At 40.6% G+C, this 21,080-nt stretch overlaps 3 protein-coding genes across 3 annotated transcripts in view; 1 reads left to right on the top strand and 2 right to left on the bottom strand.

Annotated features, from left to right (window-relative positions):
- LOC144007685 (uncharacterized) overlaps positions 1-3,718 on the bottom strand; it is a 33,703-nt gene extending 29,985 nt beyond the window's left edge. Inside the window, exon 1 of the mRNA XM_077507522.1 lies at positions 3,248-3,718. Within this exon, the coding sequence (XP_077363648.1) occupies positions 3,248-3,371 (124 nt within the window). The 5' untranslated portion in view covers positions 3,372-3,718. The remainder of the gene's footprint in view (positions 1-3,247) is intronic.
- The window catches only part of LOC144007179 (uncharacterized), a 337,746-nt gene that overhangs the window by 35,533 nt on the left and 281,133 nt on the right, over positions 1-21,080 (top strand). The window lies entirely within an intron of this gene.
- Positions 5,094-19,758, bottom strand: LOC144007372 (uncharacterized). Its single transcript, XM_077506960.1, has 2 exons — positions 19,329-19,758; positions 5,094-7,421 (listed from the first exon to the last, which is right to left on the bottom strand). The coding sequence occupies exons 1-2, from the start codon at positions 19,450-19,452 to the stop codon at positions 6,100-6,102; spliced, it is 1,446 nt and encodes a 481-aa protein (XP_077363086.1). The 5' UTR covers positions 19,453-19,758; the 3' UTR covers positions 5,094-6,099.

Here is a 21,080-nt window from a genome sequence, read left to right as displayed (position 1 = left end):
CTGGGCTGGTCCACGAAAATCTGCGTATAAATGACGGTAATCGTTTTTAAGTTATATACCGTTATTTTACCGATGTGGCCCACTTGGTAATATATTTTCCTCCATGCGGCCCCTGAGCTATTATGAGTTTGACACCCCTGGGCTAGAGGGTATTTAAAGGGAGTCGGAAGTTATTTGTGAGAGAGGAGTGTGATGGTGAGGGCTGAGCTGTCAACAGTAAGTTGTAGAAATGACCAAAAAGAAGTTGTAAATATTTTTGAAATTGTTTTTCCCTGCACTGGACTTGCACTGTCAATATTTTTTCACCTTTTTGGATGCTGCGTTGGGGTAAATAAAAAAAAAAAAAACTCACTGAAGTTTTTCGACTGCGCCATCGTTTTTCCCCCTCTTAAAACAAACCCGTGACATGACTATTTTTAAAATAAAATATATAAACCAAGTTATATATATATATACACACACATGTGCACTTAGACATATTCGCATTTGCCAAAAACATATATACATAAATTTCCTAAACATATACCATAATACCTATCTAAATCATTTACACATACTCACATATACAATTTTCATATTCTGGTTTGACATAGGTAATTTTTTTTAACTTTACTTTGAAACATTTTGTTAAACTCCAGAGGTGAGTCACAACATTATAAACAACTTCTGAGTACTGTGGGAGAGTAAATTGTTATAAATTTTATACATTATTTGTGCTATTTTAAATATCATAAGGACTGTGTCTAATTTCAAACAAAGTCTGAGTACAGAGTAGATTGTTGTGTACTTTGTACATTATTTGTGGTCATTTAAACTCCACCAAGTCATAAAATTGTATTGCATTTAATTTAATAAATAATGGATGTGTTGATTCTGTATATTTTGATTGATTAATAATTCATAAAGCTCTCTTTTGCAATTTGAAAACAGAGCTGATATTTGTTTGATGTGCATTTCCCCAGATTTCCACACAATAGGTCAGATATGGTAATAATAATGAACTGTATAATGTATATAATGATTTCATGTTAAAGTCATCCTTAGTTTTATAGAGTATCCCTCTGATTTTTGACATTTTCTGAGTGGCTTCCAACTTAATTTATCATCAATAACTATTCCAAGGAATTTGTTTCCATACACCCTTTCTATTTCAATTGAATTCACCATAATTTATATTAGAATATTAGAGATGAAAACACAAATTTCAGAAAACGGGTTGCTCATTGGTTGAATTGATTTTTGATGAGTAAAAGTTAACATTTGCCTAGGAAAAGAAAGTCTACTGGGAATGGATTGAAATATGCTTGACGTATTGTAACTTGTTCAACCATTTTACAAATCTTATGCGATGAAATAGAGCGTTTTCACGACACGTCATCAGGCGCGGCATTAACCCGGAAGCAGCCATCTTGGAGATAGTCCGTTGTCAACACTCCGAATCCTCACCACATGACCACAACGGAGAACTTTGTTGAGGACAATGGTGAACCTTTGTCCATCAGATGTTGATTTTGATTAAAGTGAATACAATTTTCCCTTTGGAAATAAAATACCATTAATCATTAATAGATGACTATTTTTTTGTTTAGTAACTAAAACATGCAAAAATAAAAACAAACACACAGATGAAATGCTAAATGCAATCAAGCTTGATTAGGGTGTTTCTGTATTAATAATAGCAACCATCCGGTCGATCCCTATTGAGCTGTTTTCAGTAAAGGCAATGACAGAAGTTTGTTACAATTCAACAATCAGAATGAAAGGATAATAGGAATACAATAGCGGTCTCTAGTGGCGAGAACATCCATTCATTTTGTTGCATATACTTGCTTGGTCTGCAAATATGTAGCCTCAAGATATTTCTAAAAGATTTGCGATTTATAGTAATCATTGTTACTGTATGGTTATGGAAGACAACAGAATGTCACTCAGCAGCTCACACATTTATTCAAGGAAGCCATGCATCTCATTCTCAACTGTATTCTAAGTACAACAGTGTATATAAGAGTGTATTATAAATTATGCTACGGCATAACAAACGTTTCTTCGACCTTTGGAAAAAATAAATATATATATAAATTCATTCAACATAATTTCAACTCACAAGTAAACCGTCTGAAGAGCAAAACTTCACAGCAGTTCACTGAAATACTTGTAATTATTGAGAGGTTTCTTTCCTTTTTCCTTTTAAAGTTGATGACTTGGTCATGTGTCTCCCTCACCCGTGCACACACCATTTGGTTGAAAGCTTCCAAACCTTTGTACGATTTAAGGTATTCTGCTGTGTACAGGCTCGGCGAGAAAATCAGGTAGTTAGTTCACAATGTCGGGGGTTGTAACTGAAGGAAGAATCGCCGGGTCGTCATGGATAGAAGAAGAGGTGGCCAACTCATACGGATCTGTACGTATTTTTTCCAAATCGCGGGCTTTTTCCTGTTGCCAAGTCCGTCCCTATATGCATTAGCATCTTTGGTGGGCTTTGCCGAGCTTTTGAAGTAGTTTTGACATCGATAAAGACTCGCCAAACAATTCTCATTGTAATTATCTATTGGCTTGCGTTAGCTTTAGTACGTCAATATCTCCCAAGATGGCCGCGCATCCGGGTTACTGCCGAGTTCGTGACATCAGTGAAAACGCTCTATTGCTGCATTCGAGGATGGTCGGAAGTCGGAAATATCCGAGTTGAAACTTCCCAGTTCCGAGCACAAAGCGTTCGAGGAAGCAAAATGGCGGATAGTTGTTTTTTCATTTTAGACCTCCACTTATTTTTAATATTTTTTTTTCCTGTATATCTTATTTTGGTCCTCAAAACTCAATTTGATTTACAGGAAACTTGTTTTTGTGTGCAATTTTGCTTTATTTATTGTTTTCATCTTATTTCATAAGCATTCCATACAGTTAAGTAGTTTACGGTGTAATTTCATGCAGGGATATAGCAGCAATACTGTCGGTTACATGAAGCTATGGTGAATATTTATGAATGAAGAAAGCTGTCTAGTTTTATACTCGAGTAAATTGTGTTTTGCCATTCCGAGTGACGTCACATTGTAGTCCAAACTGTTTCATGCTGCGACGTGATAATTGAACATGTTGCTCTGCTCAATCCAATTCTCATCTGAGAAATGTACCAAACCTACTGAAAAAAAAAAAACTAACTGTGTATCGTAACAAAGTGCCCCGGTGAAGATTCCTTTCAAAATAAATTCGGACATATGGTTGAAAAGTGTCGACGAAACAAGTGACAAACCTGCTCTGTTCAACACAACTCGAGGCTGCTTGTAAACGGCGTCCAGCAGTTGACGTTGTCGCTCGTTGTCCTCCTGTGCTCCACAAAGCTCCTCTTCGTACTTGACTTTCGCCATTGTGAACATCTTCACACGATATTCACGACACTTTACGCTCACGATTGACGTCTGCTGAGCCAATTTGTCGAAAGCAAACGCGTCTCGTTTTTTGGCGCCTAGCAAGCTAAGCTTAACTAAGCTAAGCTAAGATAAGCTAAGGCAAAATAAAGAGGGCCGAGAGATACGACTGAACCAGACACGAAACGTAGCAATTATGACTTCAATAACGTAGTGACGGGGCAAAGTGTCGATGTGTCAGTTCGTTCCGTACGAATTCGTGTTGAATTATTTTTATAGTGAAGCCGAGCGAAAACGCGTCGTGCCTGGAATGGAGTCGCTCTTCTGCTACCACGTGAAATCTACGGCAATCACAGTTGGACAAATCACCATGTCACGAAAATATTAATATTGTACTTTGAAAAAAATCCTTAAAACATACGTTTAATTCTTGATTCATTTGGATAATAAAAAAAAATCAAATCTTCAAACTACATTTGGACGAATAAGAAGAAACATGTTTACTTCCTGTACATACGAGTAGCATGGAAGGCATGGAAAGTAAATGAAATACACATACTTACCACAGTCACATTTTTTGTTTTCATCCCACTTTTGGTTTTTATTTTCATTCCTTCCTTCGCGTTGACAAAAAGCCTGGCGGCTCGATGAGGGCCAATGTCAGCAGTCTTCTTGTGGCCCTCTTCAGCTTTGGGTCCTCCCTGCATGGGAAGACAAACGCGCACACAGCAACTGACTTCTGAGGGGGGGAAGTTCTCGTTTCCGTTCCCCAAAACAAAAACAAAACAAAACAAAAATAACCAATGCATGGGTAGGCAAACGAATTTGATTACAACATTACCAATACCATTAAAACAAACTTTAAAAATGGTGTAAATTCCGTCAAAAACAGAACCGTATACGTAAAATGTTATGGAGCTCAATTATATACGGTATATATATATAAAAAAAAAATATATATATATATATATATATATATATAGAAAGAGAGAGAGAGAGTCGATTAAAATTTTTAATCATAATTAATCGCATTACTTCAATAATTAACTGACGATTAATTGCACATTATTCACAGATTTTATATCTCAATTTATATCTAAATGTACAACTCTTTGACTGCCAGGCGTTATAAAAACAAAACAAAAAAATCCACAGTGCCAGCCGCTTTTGAGCATTTTAACTCATCTTTCAAGGCAAAAAGAATATTGTTTGCCTTTACTTCATATACAATGTGGCTACTCAATGAAAGATCGCATTCCATTCATTGGAATTTTACTAATCATCATGAAACGTCTTCGGCAGTCAAGGAGTTTTAAAAGTAAATTTTTTTCCCACTAATTTAAATATGGTTTTATTTTTTAGGCATTGATAAACTAATGAAATAATTCAATAAAAAAGTTTTTAAAAAATCATTGATAAAGTAATTTCATAACAATTCAAGATTTTTTTTTTTATTCATTGATAGAGTAATTTCATAATTCAATAAAAAAAAAAGTTAAAAAAAAATAAAATATGTACTTTACTGTAAAATCAAACCAAAGTGTGACTGATTTGTTTTGGTCATTTTTCTGTCACTACAACATGGCATAATTGCATTTGTAAGACAATGGTGACAGCTCAGTGCATTTTTCTTTTCATCATAGGAGCTGCCTAATTTTTAATAAGAAGTAACTTGTGAAATTATGCACATTTTTTAAAACTGTAAAATACAACACAGTCCCCACAAATATATGCATTCGCTGATGCTTTTATTTTGTTAAGTGAAATAGGATGTGCATTGTAAAAGGACAAATTTTTACTGTATTGGAACCAGAAACGATCGGTGTTCTTTTCATATTAAGAGTTCTTTACTTTTAAAGTAACTTGCGAATTTCTGCACATTTTAAAATTGTAAAATACAACTTGACGCCACTCCCCACAAATAGATGCAGTAGAATTTAGTGAACAAACTTTTACCCTTACGAGTAATCCATCTTGTTCGGTGAGACGAATAAACATTTGGTTTCCCCATCATAACAGCCCTCTGAGATAAACCCTGAGGACTGCAACAAAACTGAGTTTTGACACCCCTGAGCTAGTCTAACAGCACAACAACCTCCCAAAATCCCCACTTAACTGGCATTGCTGCTTGAAATATGTCATATGTGTGCACGTAAGGACCCAATATTATTTGTTGAACAGTTGTGATTCTTTCATAAACAATGAATTATACAAGTTTCCTCCTGTAAACGTCATGTAACATATCATTTATACGCCTTTAAGGCAAGTTGGAAAATGTCCGAAGTCCTCTTGTTTTTAAAAAATTTAAATCACCATAAATCATGCTGTCCATGGAACTGAGTGATTTAAAAAAAGGGGTCCTCAAAGTGGACATACCGTCCACCCACTGACGAGATGGTAGGAGCAAGATGGCCGCCCTGTGGCTTCAACGGCTTGCACGGGCGTGTAAGGGCTATCTGCTATCCAGTCATATATACAGGTCGGTGTGCTGTATATATATAAGGCAAACTACATATGAACGGACATTTACATGTCAACATGTCAGATTATAGACGTCAGTTATAATCTGCAGCCACTTGTCAGGTTGATGTTTTCAAAACAAATTCATTTTCAAAATAGGCTAAGACACATACAACACACAATACAAGTACACAGATCAATCATTCATTTAGCGGTAGAAATTTCTGCACCATTTTAAACGTCAATTCCTAAATGAGATCATATCAAGCTTCATTCATCAACCGCTTTTCTCACCAGCACACTTGTGCCTCTCAGCGTTGCCCTTTGTTGCGAATCTTTTACCACAAACTGAGCAAGCAAAAGGCTTCTCTCCAGTGTGGGTTCTTGTGTGTGTTTTTAATTTTTCCTTAGAAGGAAATTTCTTACCACAAACTGAGCAAGCAAAGGGCTTCTCTCCAGTGTGGATTCGCGTGTGTATTTTTAAGTGTACCCTCTGAGCAAAATTTTGACCACAAACTGAGCAAGCAAAGGGCTTCTCTCCAGTGTGGGTTCGCATGTGCGTTGTTAAACCTCCCTTCTCAGAAAAATTTTGACCACAAACTGAGCAAGCAAAAGGCTTCTCTCCAGTGTGGATTTGCGTGTGCCTTGTTAAACCTCCCTTCTCAGAAAAATTTTGACCACAAACTGAGCAAGCAAAAGGCTTCTCTCCAGTGTGGGTTCTTGTGTGTGTTTTTAAGTTTCCCTTGAAAGAAAAACTTTGACCACAAACCAAGCAAGCAAAGGGCTTCTCTCCAGTGTGGGTTCTTGTGTGTGTTTTTAAGTATCCCTTGGAAGAAAAATTTTGACCACAAACTGAGCATGCAAAGGGCTTCTCTCCAGTGTGGATTCGCGTGTGCGTTGTTAAACTTCCCTTCTCAGAGAAACTTTGACCACAAACTGAGCAAGCAAAAGGCTTCTCTCCAGTGTGGGTTCTTGTGTGTGTTTTTAAGTGTCCCCTCTGAGCAAAATTTTGACCACAAACTGAGCAAGCAAAAGGCTTCTCGCCAGTGTGGGTTCTTGTGTGTGTTTTTAAGTGTTCCTTGCGAGCAAATTTTCGACCACAAACTGAGCAGACAAAAGGTTTATCACCAGTGTGGCCCATCACGTGTCTTCTCAATTGAGACTTGAAACCAAAGGTTTTTCCACACTGAGAACATTTCCACCGTTTGCCATCAGTGCGACATGTCACATCATCGTCACACTGTTCATCGTCAGCAGTGTGAGGAGCGTGTGACGCGTCTTCACCATCTGACATGAGAGCTAACAGGCTGTCATCATCTTCTGTCATTTGTTGTCTTGAGCTGCTGCTTGGAGACTCCGCCCCTTTGTTCTCTTCATATTGACGTTCATCTTCAGTCTTCAAATGGACACCAGTCACGGGCAACTCTGTGAAGTCCTCCTCCTCTTTAATGTATGGTGGCAGCTGCTCCTCTTTTTTGATGTTGGGAGGCTGTTGCTGCTGCTCTTCTTTAACTTGAAGAGGCTCCAAGTCCTCCTCCTGTTTCACGCCAGGGAACTCTGGCTCCTGCCGCTCGGGAAAAATATATTTTTCACTGACATCTGCGAGACACAAGATACACATGGTTTGGTAAAGTTAATTTATTGTGATGTTATGTATTTTATATTGAAGTTTATCACATGGGCCACATGAGTGAATGAATAAATCTATACACAAGTATTTTTTTTTTTTACTTTTAAACAATTTTTTTTTAACTCAACAAGTGAGTCACATTCTTTCAGGGCAATTCCCAAATGATTCCACAAATTAACACCTTTAACAGATACACACCTTTGCTTAATATTTGTTCTTGATTTTTTTTGTTTTATTTTTGGTTTTTATAGACATGTGCACCTCTTATATCATAAGGACTGTGTCTAATTTGGTGCTAATTTAAACTCAACCAAGTCATAAAATTTCATTGTGTTTAATTTAATAAATAATGGATGTGTTGATTCTATATATTTGGATTAATTAATAATTCTTATAGCTCTTTTGCAATTTGAATACAGAGTTGGTGTTTTTTTTTCTATTTGTATTTGCCCAGGTTTCCACACAATAGGTCAGATATTGTAATAATAATGAACTGTATAATGTATATAATGAGTTCATGTTCAGGACATCCTTAGTTTTATAGAGTATCCCTCTGATTTTTGACATTTTCCTTTTAACATTTTCTATGTGTGGCTTCCAAAATAATTTATCATCAATAACTACTACAAGGAATTTGTTTTCATACACCCTTTCTATTTCAATTGAATTAACTAGGGCTGGGTTCAAAATATTGATACATCGATATCGTATAGATACGCCTTTTCATATCCCAATATCGATACATAAAGCCATGTATAGATATATCGACCCGCCCCCAACACCCACCCACACACACACAACACATTCACACACACACACACACACAACACATTCAACACACACAAACAAATGCTTCCGAGCCCATGTCACTTACACGGAGGAAGCCAGTATCGATCATCTCCCCACCCACCCCATCCCCTCAACCACCATTGTAACATTTGCACAAAAAACAATGAATGTCAGTGTTTTTTTGTCACTTTTTTTTTTTACATAGCCTGTACTGTGGTTGTAATTGATTTAAATTATTATTTATTGTTTTTATAAGGCCGTGTTAAATAAAACAGTATTAATGCAACTGCAATTGATTCAATTCTTAATGTAAATATTCATATTTTTACTAATGCATTAAATTACAGCAAGAAGTTTCTACTATTTGCAGCACTGGTACTTTTGACTGTCTAAAATAGGTGCTGCATGAATTCCTCAAATGAATCGAAAATCGTTGTGAATCATTAATCGAATCGAATCGGACCCTTGCGAATCGAATCGATCCTGGAAATTTGAATCGATACCCAGCCCTAGAATTCACCATAAATTCATCCATCCATCCATCTTCCTCCGCTTATCCGAGGTCGGGTCGCGGGGGCGGCAGCTTTAGGAGGGAAACCCAGACCTCCCTCTCCCCAGCCACTTCAACCAGCTCCTCCGGCGGGATCCCAAGGCGTTCCCAGGCCAGCCGGGAGACATAGTCTCTCCAGCGTGTCCTGGGTCATCTAAGGCGCCTCCCGCCGGTGGGACATGCCCGGAAGACCTCCCCAGGGAGGCGTCCAGGAGGCCTCCGAACCAGATGCCCGAGCCACCTCAGCTGGCTCCTCTCAACGCGGATGAGCAGCGGCTTGACTCCGAGTCCCTCCCGGATGACCGAGCTTCTCACCCTATCTCTAAGGGAGAGCCCGGACACCCTGCGGACGTTCACAAGTGAGTGGCAAACTTTTGTTTTGATTAGTCAAGCCACACAGCACGGACAAATTGTAGCAATACACAGTATGCGGTTAACAGACCCACGCAGTCACACATACACAACAAATACTTTGGAGCATAAAATTATTTATCACTAAAGCATAGTTGCAGTACAATGTAAGTTGAATTCTCTTTTCTTTTTTTTTATTGCCAAGTTTGTCACAGTTGATGACTGTCACTAAGTTATAATAATAATAATAATAATAATAATAGTCATAACAAACAGCCTTTTACACATCCTTATGGATTGATATTTTTCACTGAACCCATATGTCGTTTCTGTATATTATCGACATATCTCAACTCAATCTTTTTTTATAAAGCACTTTAAAACATCCATTGCTGTATACAAAGTGCATGGAATAGAAATCAGTCTTGCAGTGGACACAAGTGAAAGAAAATAACACAAAATAAAATTAATTATAGTAAATATAAGTAGGTAAGTATAAAAGCAAAAAATATATATTAAAAAATATATATAAGATGTAGGGAAGTGAATTAGTAAATATAACTAGAAATAAAATAACACAAAATACAGAAGGCACCATAAAACACTGAAATGATGCGAAGTTTCATGCTGAGTCAAAGACCAAAGAATAAAGATGTCTGGCAAAAATGATCCGAAATTTTATCTATATCGTACAGCCCTAAATCCAAAAAGAAAATGAAGGCAACTGCTAGCTAATCTCAGATAGAAGGGGCTGGTTCACAGTCATTCCGCCGCTTTTAAGTGATAGAAAATATTTTTGAGCACTTTTGCAGTTGTCACAATGCCACTGTTCAACCTGAACAACATTAGATTTAGGTTGATGAAGTGTGCTCCCCCCAAAAAGGTAATGCCCCCCCTGCACTTTCTTTCTGGTGACAGGTCTGGCTCTTTAGTTAAGAAAATGAAATGAAAATGATTGTATGCTGTCCTAGCTCAAACCTTCAAAAAAAAAAAAAAAAAAAAAAAAAAAAACTGATCACGGTCAGATTCTCAGGTGGATGTGCAGGCTGATACAGCACGGACGTCATAAATTAAATGGGCGGCTCATGCTGTAGCGAAAAGTGAAGCTGGCGGTGGCCATCTTGTGTTGCCAAACCTACAGTAAGTTGACTTTTCAGCAGCATTTTTTCCATGTTATTTTCTTCCTCTACAGCGAAAATACCACTGTGACGTACGGTTCTACCATTAAGTATAACTGTGGGAAATGCTCTAAATGTAAATATTTTGTGGTTGGTCTAATAATTTGAGTGGGGGTCGTGTTTGTGGTTGGTCTAATAAGTTGTGCACGCTCTGGGAGGGGGGGCACCACCAGAAATCCTGCCTCGGGTGCCAAGTTGCTTAGGAACGTCACTGGTCACGACCCACAGCTCGTGACCATAAGTGAGGGTCGGAACGTAGGTCGACTGGTAAATCGAGAGCTTCTCCTTTTGGCTCAGCTCTTTCGTCACCACGACGGACCAATACAGAGTCCGCATCACCCTCAGACACTGCACCGATCCAGCTGTCGATCTCCCGTTCCATCCTACCCTCACTCGTAAACAAGACCCCAAGATACTTGAACTCCTCCACTTGGGGCAGGATCTCATCCCCGACCCGGAGAGGACACGCCACCCTTTTCCGATTGAGGACCATGGTCTCGGATTTGCCCCTCCGTGAGCCGGCACCTTAACATGGTGGAGGGGTTTGCGTGTCCCAATGATCCTCGGAACTATGTTGTCTGGGGGTTTATGCCCCTGGCAGGGTCACCCATGGCAAACAGGTCCTCGGTGAGGGGCCAGACTAAGCACGGCTCAGAAGACCCTTATGATGAATGAGATTAATGGAGGCACGTTTCCCTTGCCCGGACGCGGGTCACCGGGGCCCCCCTCTGGAGCCACGCCTGGAGCTGGGGCTCGCTGGCGAGCGCCTGGCGGCCGGGCCTGCACCCATGCGGCCCGGCCGGGCACAGCCCGAAGAGGAAACGTGGGTCCCCCTTCCCACGGGCTCACCACCGGTGGGAGGGGCCAAAGGGGTCGGGTACAGAGCAGGCTGGGTGGCAGCCAAAGGCGGAGACTTTGGCGGAGCGATCCCCGGCTACAAAAGCTGGCTCTCGGGACATGGAATGTCACCTCTCTGGCAGGGAAGGAGCCCGAGCTGGTGTGTGAGGCCGAGAAGTTCCGACTAGACATAGTCGGACTCGCCTCCACACACGGCTTGGGCTCTGATACCAGTCCTCTCGAGAGGGGTTGGACTCTCTTCCACTCTGGAGTGGCCCACGGTGAGAGGCGCAGAGCAGGTGTGGGCATACTTATTGCCCCCCGGCTCGGCGCCTGTACGTTGGGGTTCACCCCGGTAGACGAGAGGGTAGCATCCCTCCGCCTTTGGGTGGGGGGACGGGTCCTGACTGTTGTTTGTGCATATGCACCAAACAGCAGTTCAGAGTACCCACCCTTTTTGGAGTCCTTGGAGGGTGTGCTGGAGAGCGCTCCCCCTGGGGACTCCCTCGTCCTGCTGGGGGACTTCAACGCTCACGTGGGCAATGACAGTGAAACCTGGAGGGGCATGATTGGGAGGAACGGCCCCCCTGATCGGAACCCGAGCGGCGTTCTGTTATTGGACTTCTGTGCTCGTCACGGTTTGTCCATAACGAACACCATGTTCAAACATAAGGGTGTCCATATGTGCACTTGGCACCAGGACACCCTAGGCCGCAGTTCGATGATCGACTTTGTAGTCATGTCATCGGATTTGCGGCCGCATGTTTTGGACACTCGGGTGAAGAGAGGGGCGGAGCTGTCAACTGATCACCACCTGGTGGTGTGTTGGCTCCGATGGTGGGGGAAGATGCCAGTCCGACCTGGCAGACCCAAACGTATTGTGAGGGTTTACTGGGAACGTCTGGCGGAATCCCCTGTCAGACAGCGTTTCAATGCCCACCTCCGGCAGAGCCTCTCCCTTGTTTTGGGGGAGGCGGGGGACATTGAGTCCGAATGGGCCATGTTCCGCGCCTCCATTGTTGAGGCGGCCGATCGGAGCTGTGGCCGTAAGGTGGTCAGTGCCTGTCGGGGCGGCAATCCTCGAACCCGCTGGTGGACTCCAGCGGTAAGGGATGCCGTCAAGCTGAAGAAGGAGTCCTATCGGGCCTTTTTGGCCTGTGGGACTCCGGAGGCAGCTGACAGGTACCGGATGGCCAAGCGGAACGCGGCTTCGGCAGTTGCTGAGGCAAAAACTCGGACATGGGAGGAGTTTGGTAAGGCCATGGAAAACGACTTTCGGACGGCTTCGAGGAAATTCTGGTCCACCATCCGGCGACTCAGGAGAGGAAAGCAGTGCACCATTAACACTGTGTATAGTGACGATGGGGTGCTGCTGACCTCGACTCGGGACGTCGTGAAGCGGTGGGGGGAATACTTCGAAGACCTCCTCAATTCCACCAACACGTCTCCTTTTGAGGAAGCAGAGTCTGGGGACTCTGGGGTGGGCTCTCCTATCTCTGGGGTCGAAGTCACTGAGGTGGTTGGAAAGCTCCTCGGTGGCAGAGCCCCAGGGGTGGATGAGATCCGCCCGGAGTTCCTAAAGACTCTGGATGTTGTGGGGCTGTCGTGGTTGACACGCCTCTACAACATCGCGTGGACATCGGGGACAGTGCCTCTGGATTGGCAGACCGGGGTGGTGGTCCCCCTTTTTAAGAAGGGGGACCGGAGGGTGTGTTCCAACTACAGAGGGATCACACTCCTCAGCCTCCCTGGTAAGGTCTATTCAGGGGTGCTGGAGAGGAGGGTCCGTCGGGAGGTCGAATCTCGGATTCAGGAGGAGCAGTGTGGTTTTCGTCCTGGCCGTGGAACAGTGGACCAGCTCTACACCCTCCGCAGGATCCTCGAGGGTGCGTGGGAGTTCGCTCAACCAATCCACATGTGTTTTGTGGATTTGGAGAAGGCGTTCGACCGTGTCCCTCGGGGAGTTCTGTGGGGGGTGCTTCGGGAGTACGGGGTGCCGGGCCCCTTGATACGGGCTGTTCGGTCCCTGTACGACCGTTGCCAGAGTTTGGTCCGCATTGCCGGCAGTAAGTCGTATTCGTTTCCGGTGAGGGTTGGACTCGGCCAAGGTTGCCCTTTGTCACCGATTCTGTTCATAACTTTTATGGACAGAATTTCTAGGCGCAGCCGAGGCGTTGAGGGGTTCCGGTTTGGTGGCCTCAGCATTGCATCTCTGCTCTTTGCAAATGATGTGGTGCTGTTGGCTTCATCAAGCCGGGATCTCCAACTCTCACTGGAGCGGTTCGCAGACCATGGTCCTCAGTCGGAAAAGGGTGGAGTGTCGTCTTCGGGTCGGGGATGAGATCTTGCCCCAAGTGGAGGAGTTCAAGTATCTTGGGGTCTTGTTCACGAGTGAGGGTAAGATGGAGCCGGAGATCGACAGGCGGATCGGTGCAGCGTCTGCAGTGATGCGGACTCTGTATCGGTTCGTCGTGGTAAAGAAAGAGTTGAGCCAAAAGGCAAAGCTCTCGATTTACCGGTCGATCTACGTTCCGACCCTCACCTATGGTCACGAGCTGTGGGTCGTGACCGAAAGAACGAGATCCCGGAAAAAAGACCCCGGAAAAATGCAAAAATGTTGCGGAGTCAAGGTGAGAGACTAGGGTCAACACAGCATACATTTTGATCAATATGACAGAGAGAAAAGAAAAAATTGTACATAGAGAAAATTGTACATATTCATTTGCGTACAGCCTTAAAAAAAAAAAAAAAAGAAAAAAAAAAAGACCTCCGCTTATTTTTAACAATCTTTTTTCTCATTATCTGTAAATTTCAGCTTCTTAGCTCAATAGCTTCCAGGCCATGTGACCTATTGACCCCAAACCCAAACCAATGCTGCATCATAGTGCCATGTCTGATAGATGATGCGCACCTTTTATCTTTTCATTTTAGACCTCTGCTTATTTTTAACAATTTCTTTTCTTTATCTGTAAATTTTAGCATCTTAGCTCAATAGCTTCCAGGCCATGTGACCTATTGACCCCAAACCAAAGCTGCATCATAGTGCCATGTCTGAATGATGATGCACACCTTTTATCTTTTCATTTTAGACCTCCACTTATTTTTAACAATTTTTTTTCTTTATCTGTAAATTTTAGCATCTTAGCTCAATAGCTTCCAGGCCATGTGACCTATTGACCCCAAACCAATGCTGCATAATAGTGGCATGTCTGATAGATGATGCACACCTTTTATTTTATTTTTTTTAAATTTTAGACTTCCACTTATTTTCTGCTTAATAGCTTCTAGGTCATATGACCTATTGACCCCAAATTAGTTCTGCCTCAAAGTGGCATGTCTGCTCGATGACACACACCTATTTTTTTTCTCAATTTCAACCTTTCCTTCATTTTAAATTACCGTTAACTTAATATTGTACATATCAATGTTATTGCTCAATATCACCCCACAAGAGTGCATTCCCAGTGAAATTTGAATTGGTACTGTTATTGTAAAACATCTTTTAAACGGGTAATAATAATAATAATAATAACAATAATAATAATAATAATAATAATAATAATACAATCACGCATACTTTAAACTGCGTTTGAATTCAATTTTATTTTTGAAAACTGATCTTTTACTTTGAAAACCCAATTTTGTTCTCGGTAACATTCTCCGTGCCAGCTAGGCCGTCAGGTCACACACGTTTTCAGGGGCACTAAATAACCTTTACTTCATAAAATACATTTATTATTAGTAAGTAAGAATCCGTGGAGTTCACCCTATGAAAACCTGCCAATTTTTTGATTTCGATGGTGAAACCCCGGCACTATTTTGCGATGAGGCGCAGTGATCTCTGGTGTGGGCGTAGCACCATTAGGTCGGTAGTGGTGTGATTTAGGTCACATGAGCCAATCACGTAGCTGCTGCTTTCTCCTCACCATAGCAACCGCATATCAAAAATGGCGACCACAGCGTCGGAGAGCGAAGAAGAGCGAAAGGAGAAAAAAAGTTAAAAAGAAAGTGGGGCAAAAAACTGTTTCCGTTCAGGTTTGCCCATCGCTTCAGCTGACCCCGTCCTTCCAGCCATCTGCATCATTTGTAAAAAAAAAAAAAATTCAAAGTATACTCGTCTGGGATCGGAAGGCACACGGAAGAGGGATCATCTCGCCAAAGCAGAAACATTGTCGGCAGGTATGTGCTACACACAGGAGTGCTCATTTCTGTTATTAATGTGACCGATATTTAGTATAGGGTTGAAAATAGTTTGTTGCTTGGTTAAGTCTTAAGGCTACGAGCTGCTGAATGATTTATCGAGTGAATCCAACAGTGGTTACCAAACTCGGGTTAGCTATGCCCATCAGAGTCATAATAGAGAGTCACAGCTACACCCTCCCTTTCCCCCAAACTCTCTCTCACCAACCTCAACAAACACTTTACTTGTAAATATGTGATGTGCATATACTGTAAAAAGAGGTGATGTGACAATAACACTTACAATGTCATTCTTTTTTGTCGAAAGATGGGTTGCTGCAGGCAGCTGAGATGAAGCAAGACTGTTCCATTCTTCTGCATATTCAAGACAAAGACTGTCACAAAGGATGTGCAGTCTTGTTTCAGAGATTACACAAGGTTCTTAAAGTCAACAGCAACAAAAACCAGGGACGAACAAATGTGAGTTGTTAAATTGCACTATTTCATTGCCACTTTGCTAAAATTACACATTTCAAAAGTAAAGCATTGGTCAACAATGTGTCACTCGTATTCTGTTCAGCATTAATTAGAAAGCATGATTCAGTCTTTGCACATGTTAAGCGAGTGTGTGTGTGTGTGTGTGTGTGTGTGTGTGTGTGTGTGTGTGTGTGTGTGTGTGTGTGTGTGTGTGTGTGTGTGTGTGTGTTTCAGACCACCCTATGCTGAGAGCTACAAACTCTTTTGTGAACAAGTAATCCGTCAAAGGATTATAGTTGACAAAGATGTGATGAGAACGGACAAGCTAAGAGGGTTTGTGAACACTGTTAAAAAACACCAGGATCTTGATATTTCAGACTACAGGTAACTTATAAATCTTCACACTGAAAAACATTGACCGAAATCTATGGGGAGAGATTTGTCGAAAATCTCACTGTTTCAGAGAAAAATAGTTCGCTGAAATAAATAAAATTGATTATCTAAAAATGAAAACCATTTGGTTGTTAATTATTACATGCAAATTTGTTTTTTTGTTCTTTGACCAAGAAAGTATATAGGCCTATAGGTATATTTTTATTTCTATCCAAATATACGATTATTCACTCGAATTTTCAGTAGGATATCCGGATACCAAAATATTCGATAGCTGCAGTATTAATAATACTAATTTTGAGTTGTTTTTGCGGCACGCCCACACGAGTTCTTTTACCATACACCCGTGTCAAAACTAGCTTACTGCACACGCTGCACCCCAAGTTAAAATTTTTGCTAACATAATAATAATAATATATTATAAATTTTGTTGGGTCCAAAAGCAACTTACATAATTATAGTGTTTCATATGATTGTATTTGTCTTATTTTCAAATGTTTAAACATTTTCTTGATTTGAACAAAATATAATTGTTTTGAATAATCTTGATTTCAATTATTACCAAAATAATCGTGATAATTATGTTTTCCATAATAGAGCAGCCCTAGTGTGATGTGAATATGTGTATCTTGTGCTCATCTTTCCCTTTAATTTTCTATTTCAGACAGGATATACTGAAACGAAGATTGAGGTGTGATTTCCCCCAGCTGGTTTTTCACACCCCTTTCCAGCGCAACACCTCTGAAATGTTTTACACAGGGTACCTCAGTCATCAGATACATCAACTACTGAGTCTACTGACGTAAGCCAAGAAAGTGACACTAACACATCTGGTACAACATCAGGTTGGAAAATCACATGGCATACGAGGACACTTTACAGTGCAGGGCTGTAAAATCTGCCATTTTGTTTGTTTCATTATCAAGATGTTAACTCTCCATTGGAACACTTTTCAAGCAAAAAAAAAAAAAAAAAAAAAAAAAGAGCCGTTCCAATGAAGTTCCATGGTTTTATTGTGAATGTACATTTGATTTTTATTTGATTCTTTTTTTATTAATATTTTTTGTGTGTGGGGCAGGGCTGGGGGGTATAAATGACATGCTGTGACATAATCTGATACTTTAAAAAATATTCTATATGTTACAATAATCTGGGCTCTGAATGTATCTATTTTCATCTAGTCCATTTTGCCTTGTTCCAAGTAGAGGTGTGAAAAATTTCCGATTCTTAGATTATTCACGATTCGGCCGTGGAACAATCGAGAACGATTCACAAAAGTCCAAATTCCCATTATATAAATATGCCAAGGGAACCGAAACTAAAAGTGGACCGGAGCGGAAAGTACGCGGAACTGAAACGCAGTAGCGCGCGCGGTCTTCGGGACGCTTAATGGGACGGACCGAGAGTACACATCCACAACTCACGCCTCGACATTCAAAACAACAACAAGCATGGCTGAGCTGACCAACTCACCTCTTCGTGAGATCAGACCTGCTCCGAAAAGGCAAACAACTTCAGGCGGAAGTATCAGCTAGCTGGCTGCAGTGCGTCGGTTAGCGTTCGACAGGGCGCCGCGCAGTGATACGAACAGAAAAGTAGTGGCTGGCGGTAATGGCGTCTGACTTTATTCAGAAAAAGAGTATTGTGGTGGAAATGTATCACGCTTTTGAAAACAAATAGTTTTTTTTAGAAGAAAAACGCTTTATTTCCGAGACCCCAGCCAGCTTGCTGGACTATTTTCCTCTCGTCCAACGCCAAACCAGAACTGGTGTCACCGAACGCTGTCAGAAAGAAGTCAGTGCTGATCGCACACACGGGAGGTGAGGATCAAATTGAGATTCATGTTAAAAAAGCCGAACGATCCCTTTAATGTTTACACGTTCATGTTTTCACAAGTTAAAAAGCAGAAAAGCACTTGAGGGTTTTTTTTTTTGGACCTCTGAGAAACTTTAATGTTTACATGTTCATCTTTACACAACTTAAAAAGCATGAAAGCACTTCTTTTTTTTTTTTTTAGGCATTTGTATTGAAGTAGTAGTTCACATTGTCTTTCATTTATATCTCAGTGCAATTTTGAGTGGATAAAAATAATATATTTTTGCTCAATGCTATGTTTTATTCTGTTGAAGACTGAATATACTTAAAAGCTGTTGTTACAGAATGAGGACTTGAGTATTTTATTTACTGTTTTGAACTGTTAACTTGATACTGAAATAGTAGTTTATTTAGGCCTGAGAGGACTTTTGTACTATTTTTGTAACTAATGTACGAAACATTAAAAGCACCAAAATACATTGGGGTTTTTTCTGCTGCCTGGGGGGAAATCAATAATCGTTTTATAATCGAATCGTAGCCTCTGAATCGTAATCGCAATCGAATCGTGAGGTGCCCCAAGATTCCCACCTCAAATATGAAACATAAACATAGCTAAATGTAACATTCGTGTGCTGGTCTCACTTCTAGTTGAAGCTTTTTTTTTTGTTTTGTTTTTTTGGCACAAATTTGATATATTTAATGATCTAAATTCACATGAGTACACCAAACCACCAATACTTGTTTCTGATGTTAGGTATATGTATTGATAACATCTGGGAATGATTTTATGTTGCCAAATTTAATGAAAGACGTTTTATGACCAAAAACTGCAGCACAAGATTTTCGTTTTTTGTTATTTACCTATATATGCATTTCTGGCTTGTGACAAAACTGGGGCAGGAAAACATTGGGTGAACTTTTAACCCAAAGTTCAGAAGGGTATTATCTATCAAAAAATGCATTGAACAAGTCGTGCCCAGACAGTGGAGCGAAACTCATTTTCTAGGCACTTTTGTGGGGTTCACCCCAAGGCCGAAGCGTCTCTTCGAGCACACTACCGTAAATCCTAGAAAAGGGCGAACAGAAAAAATGAAGTGCGGCTGACTTGACCGCGTAAAAAGAAAAGGCGGCTAACTTTACCTCAGTTGTAGCTCTGCTAAATCCAATTCTCATCGACTGAGAAATGTACCAAACCGACTGAAGAAAAAAACTAACTGTGTATCGTAACAAAGTGACCCGGTGAAGAGTCATTACAGAAATAAAAACGTACATATGGTTGAAAAGTGTCGATGAAACAAGTGACAAACCTGCTCTGTTCAACGCAACTCGAGGCTGCTTGTAAACGGCGTCCAGCAGTTGACGTTGTCGCTCGTTGTCCTCCTGTGCTCCACAAAGCTCCTCTTCGTACTTGACTTTCGCCATTGTGAACATCTTCACACGATATTCACGACACTTTACGCTCACGATTGACGTCTGCTGAGCCAATTTGTCGATAGCAAACGCGTCTCGTTTTTTGGCGCCGAGCAAGCTAAGCTAAGCTAAGCTAAGCTAATACAAGACAAAATAAAGAGGGCCGAGAGATACGATTGAAACAGACACGAAACGTAGCAATTATGTTTGACTTCAATAACGTAGTGACGGGGCAAAGCGTCGATGTGTCAGTTCGTTCCGTACGAATTCGTGTTGAATTATTTGTATAGTGAAGCCGAGCGTAAACGCGTCGTGCCTGGAATGGAGTCGCTCTTCTGCTACCACGTGAAATCTACGGCAATTACAGTTGGACAAATCTCATGTCACGAAAATGTTAATATTTAATTTTACAGAATTAAAAAAAAAAAAAAAGCTCATAAAATTATACGTTTAATTCTAGATTCATTTGGATAATAAAAATAAATAGACCTTTAAACTGCACTCGGACAAATAAGAAGAAACATGTTTACTTCCTGTACATACGAGTAGCCCAGTTTAGTTTTTATTTTTAAAATCTATTCACTCAATCAGTATACAAACTATTGAATAATAAAATCATTGTATGCACTATAAACAATTAGAACATAGAACACGCCAGGGAAGTTAAAACATACAAAAGCTAAACCAAATAAAACCAATAGTATAACTGAAAGAAAAGAAAATAGTTTGATACAAAATCATATAAATAAATGATAAGTTTGCAATAGTTATACGTTTTTACAGCTTTTGGACACAGACAACCAGACAATGACAAAAAATAATTTCTCATGGATACAAAAATAAATACTAAAAAATAAAGGATGGAAAATAAAGTAAATAAAATAAATGGAAGAAAATAAAGGTTTCTTATGTGTAAATTCAGACTTATAAATGTAAAACTTCGCTAGAATAATCATAAGATTTATCAAATGAAACTGTGAATAGACATTATTATCAAATTCAAACATATCAAAATAATACATGCTTCCAAAGTAAGGAGAAATCTGGATAAATGTGGATTATAATGAATTGTGATAATGTACCCCAGAATTATGAGTAGCACAGTTTTTTTTTTTTTAAACATCATTGCTGTTTTACCTCAGACTGTAAATCTGTAAATCCACCCAAGAGTCTCTGGTCTTTTTTTTTTTTTTTAAGCTTTGAGCCAGGAAAAGTTCTAGTCGAGTGCCGGCAAATTCTATGCACTATTGACTACACTTTTTCTTTTCTTGCTCGGCCGAATATCGCTGCCAAAAGTCAGGTGAGTTGTATCCGTAATTGACCTTTCGCAAACTCCGCCCCCCCAAACGAGCATTGACCAATCACACATTTAGCAACCGTTGCTATGTAAGCATAGTCCGTCAAGCTTTACTCAGCTCTCGATGACGTCCATAGTCTGATTGATTTTATTTGATGGCTTACGAGACTGCTAACCACCATAAAACTTTACGGAAGAAGAGTGACAACCATTAACAAGCTCCGGACCTCCAAAATGATGAAGCGGTGTGCCTACGGAGTATGTAAATCGGACTGTGCTAAGGTAAGACTATGCTAACTCTATCGGGCTAACTAGCTAGCTGTAGTGTAGTTTGCTTTCGGGGCAATAACTG

Source organism: Festucalex cinctus, chromosome 1 (genome assembly GCF_051991245.1).
Source record: "Festucalex cinctus isolate MCC-2025b chromosome 1, RoL_Fcin_1.0, whole genome shotgun sequence".
Lineage (NCBI taxonomy): Eukaryota > Metazoa > Chordata > Actinopteri > Syngnathiformes > Syngnathidae > Festucalex > Festucalex cinctus.
The sequence above is the reverse complement of the archived record's forward strand: the minus strand, read 5'-3'. Positions and strand labels throughout refer to the sequence as shown.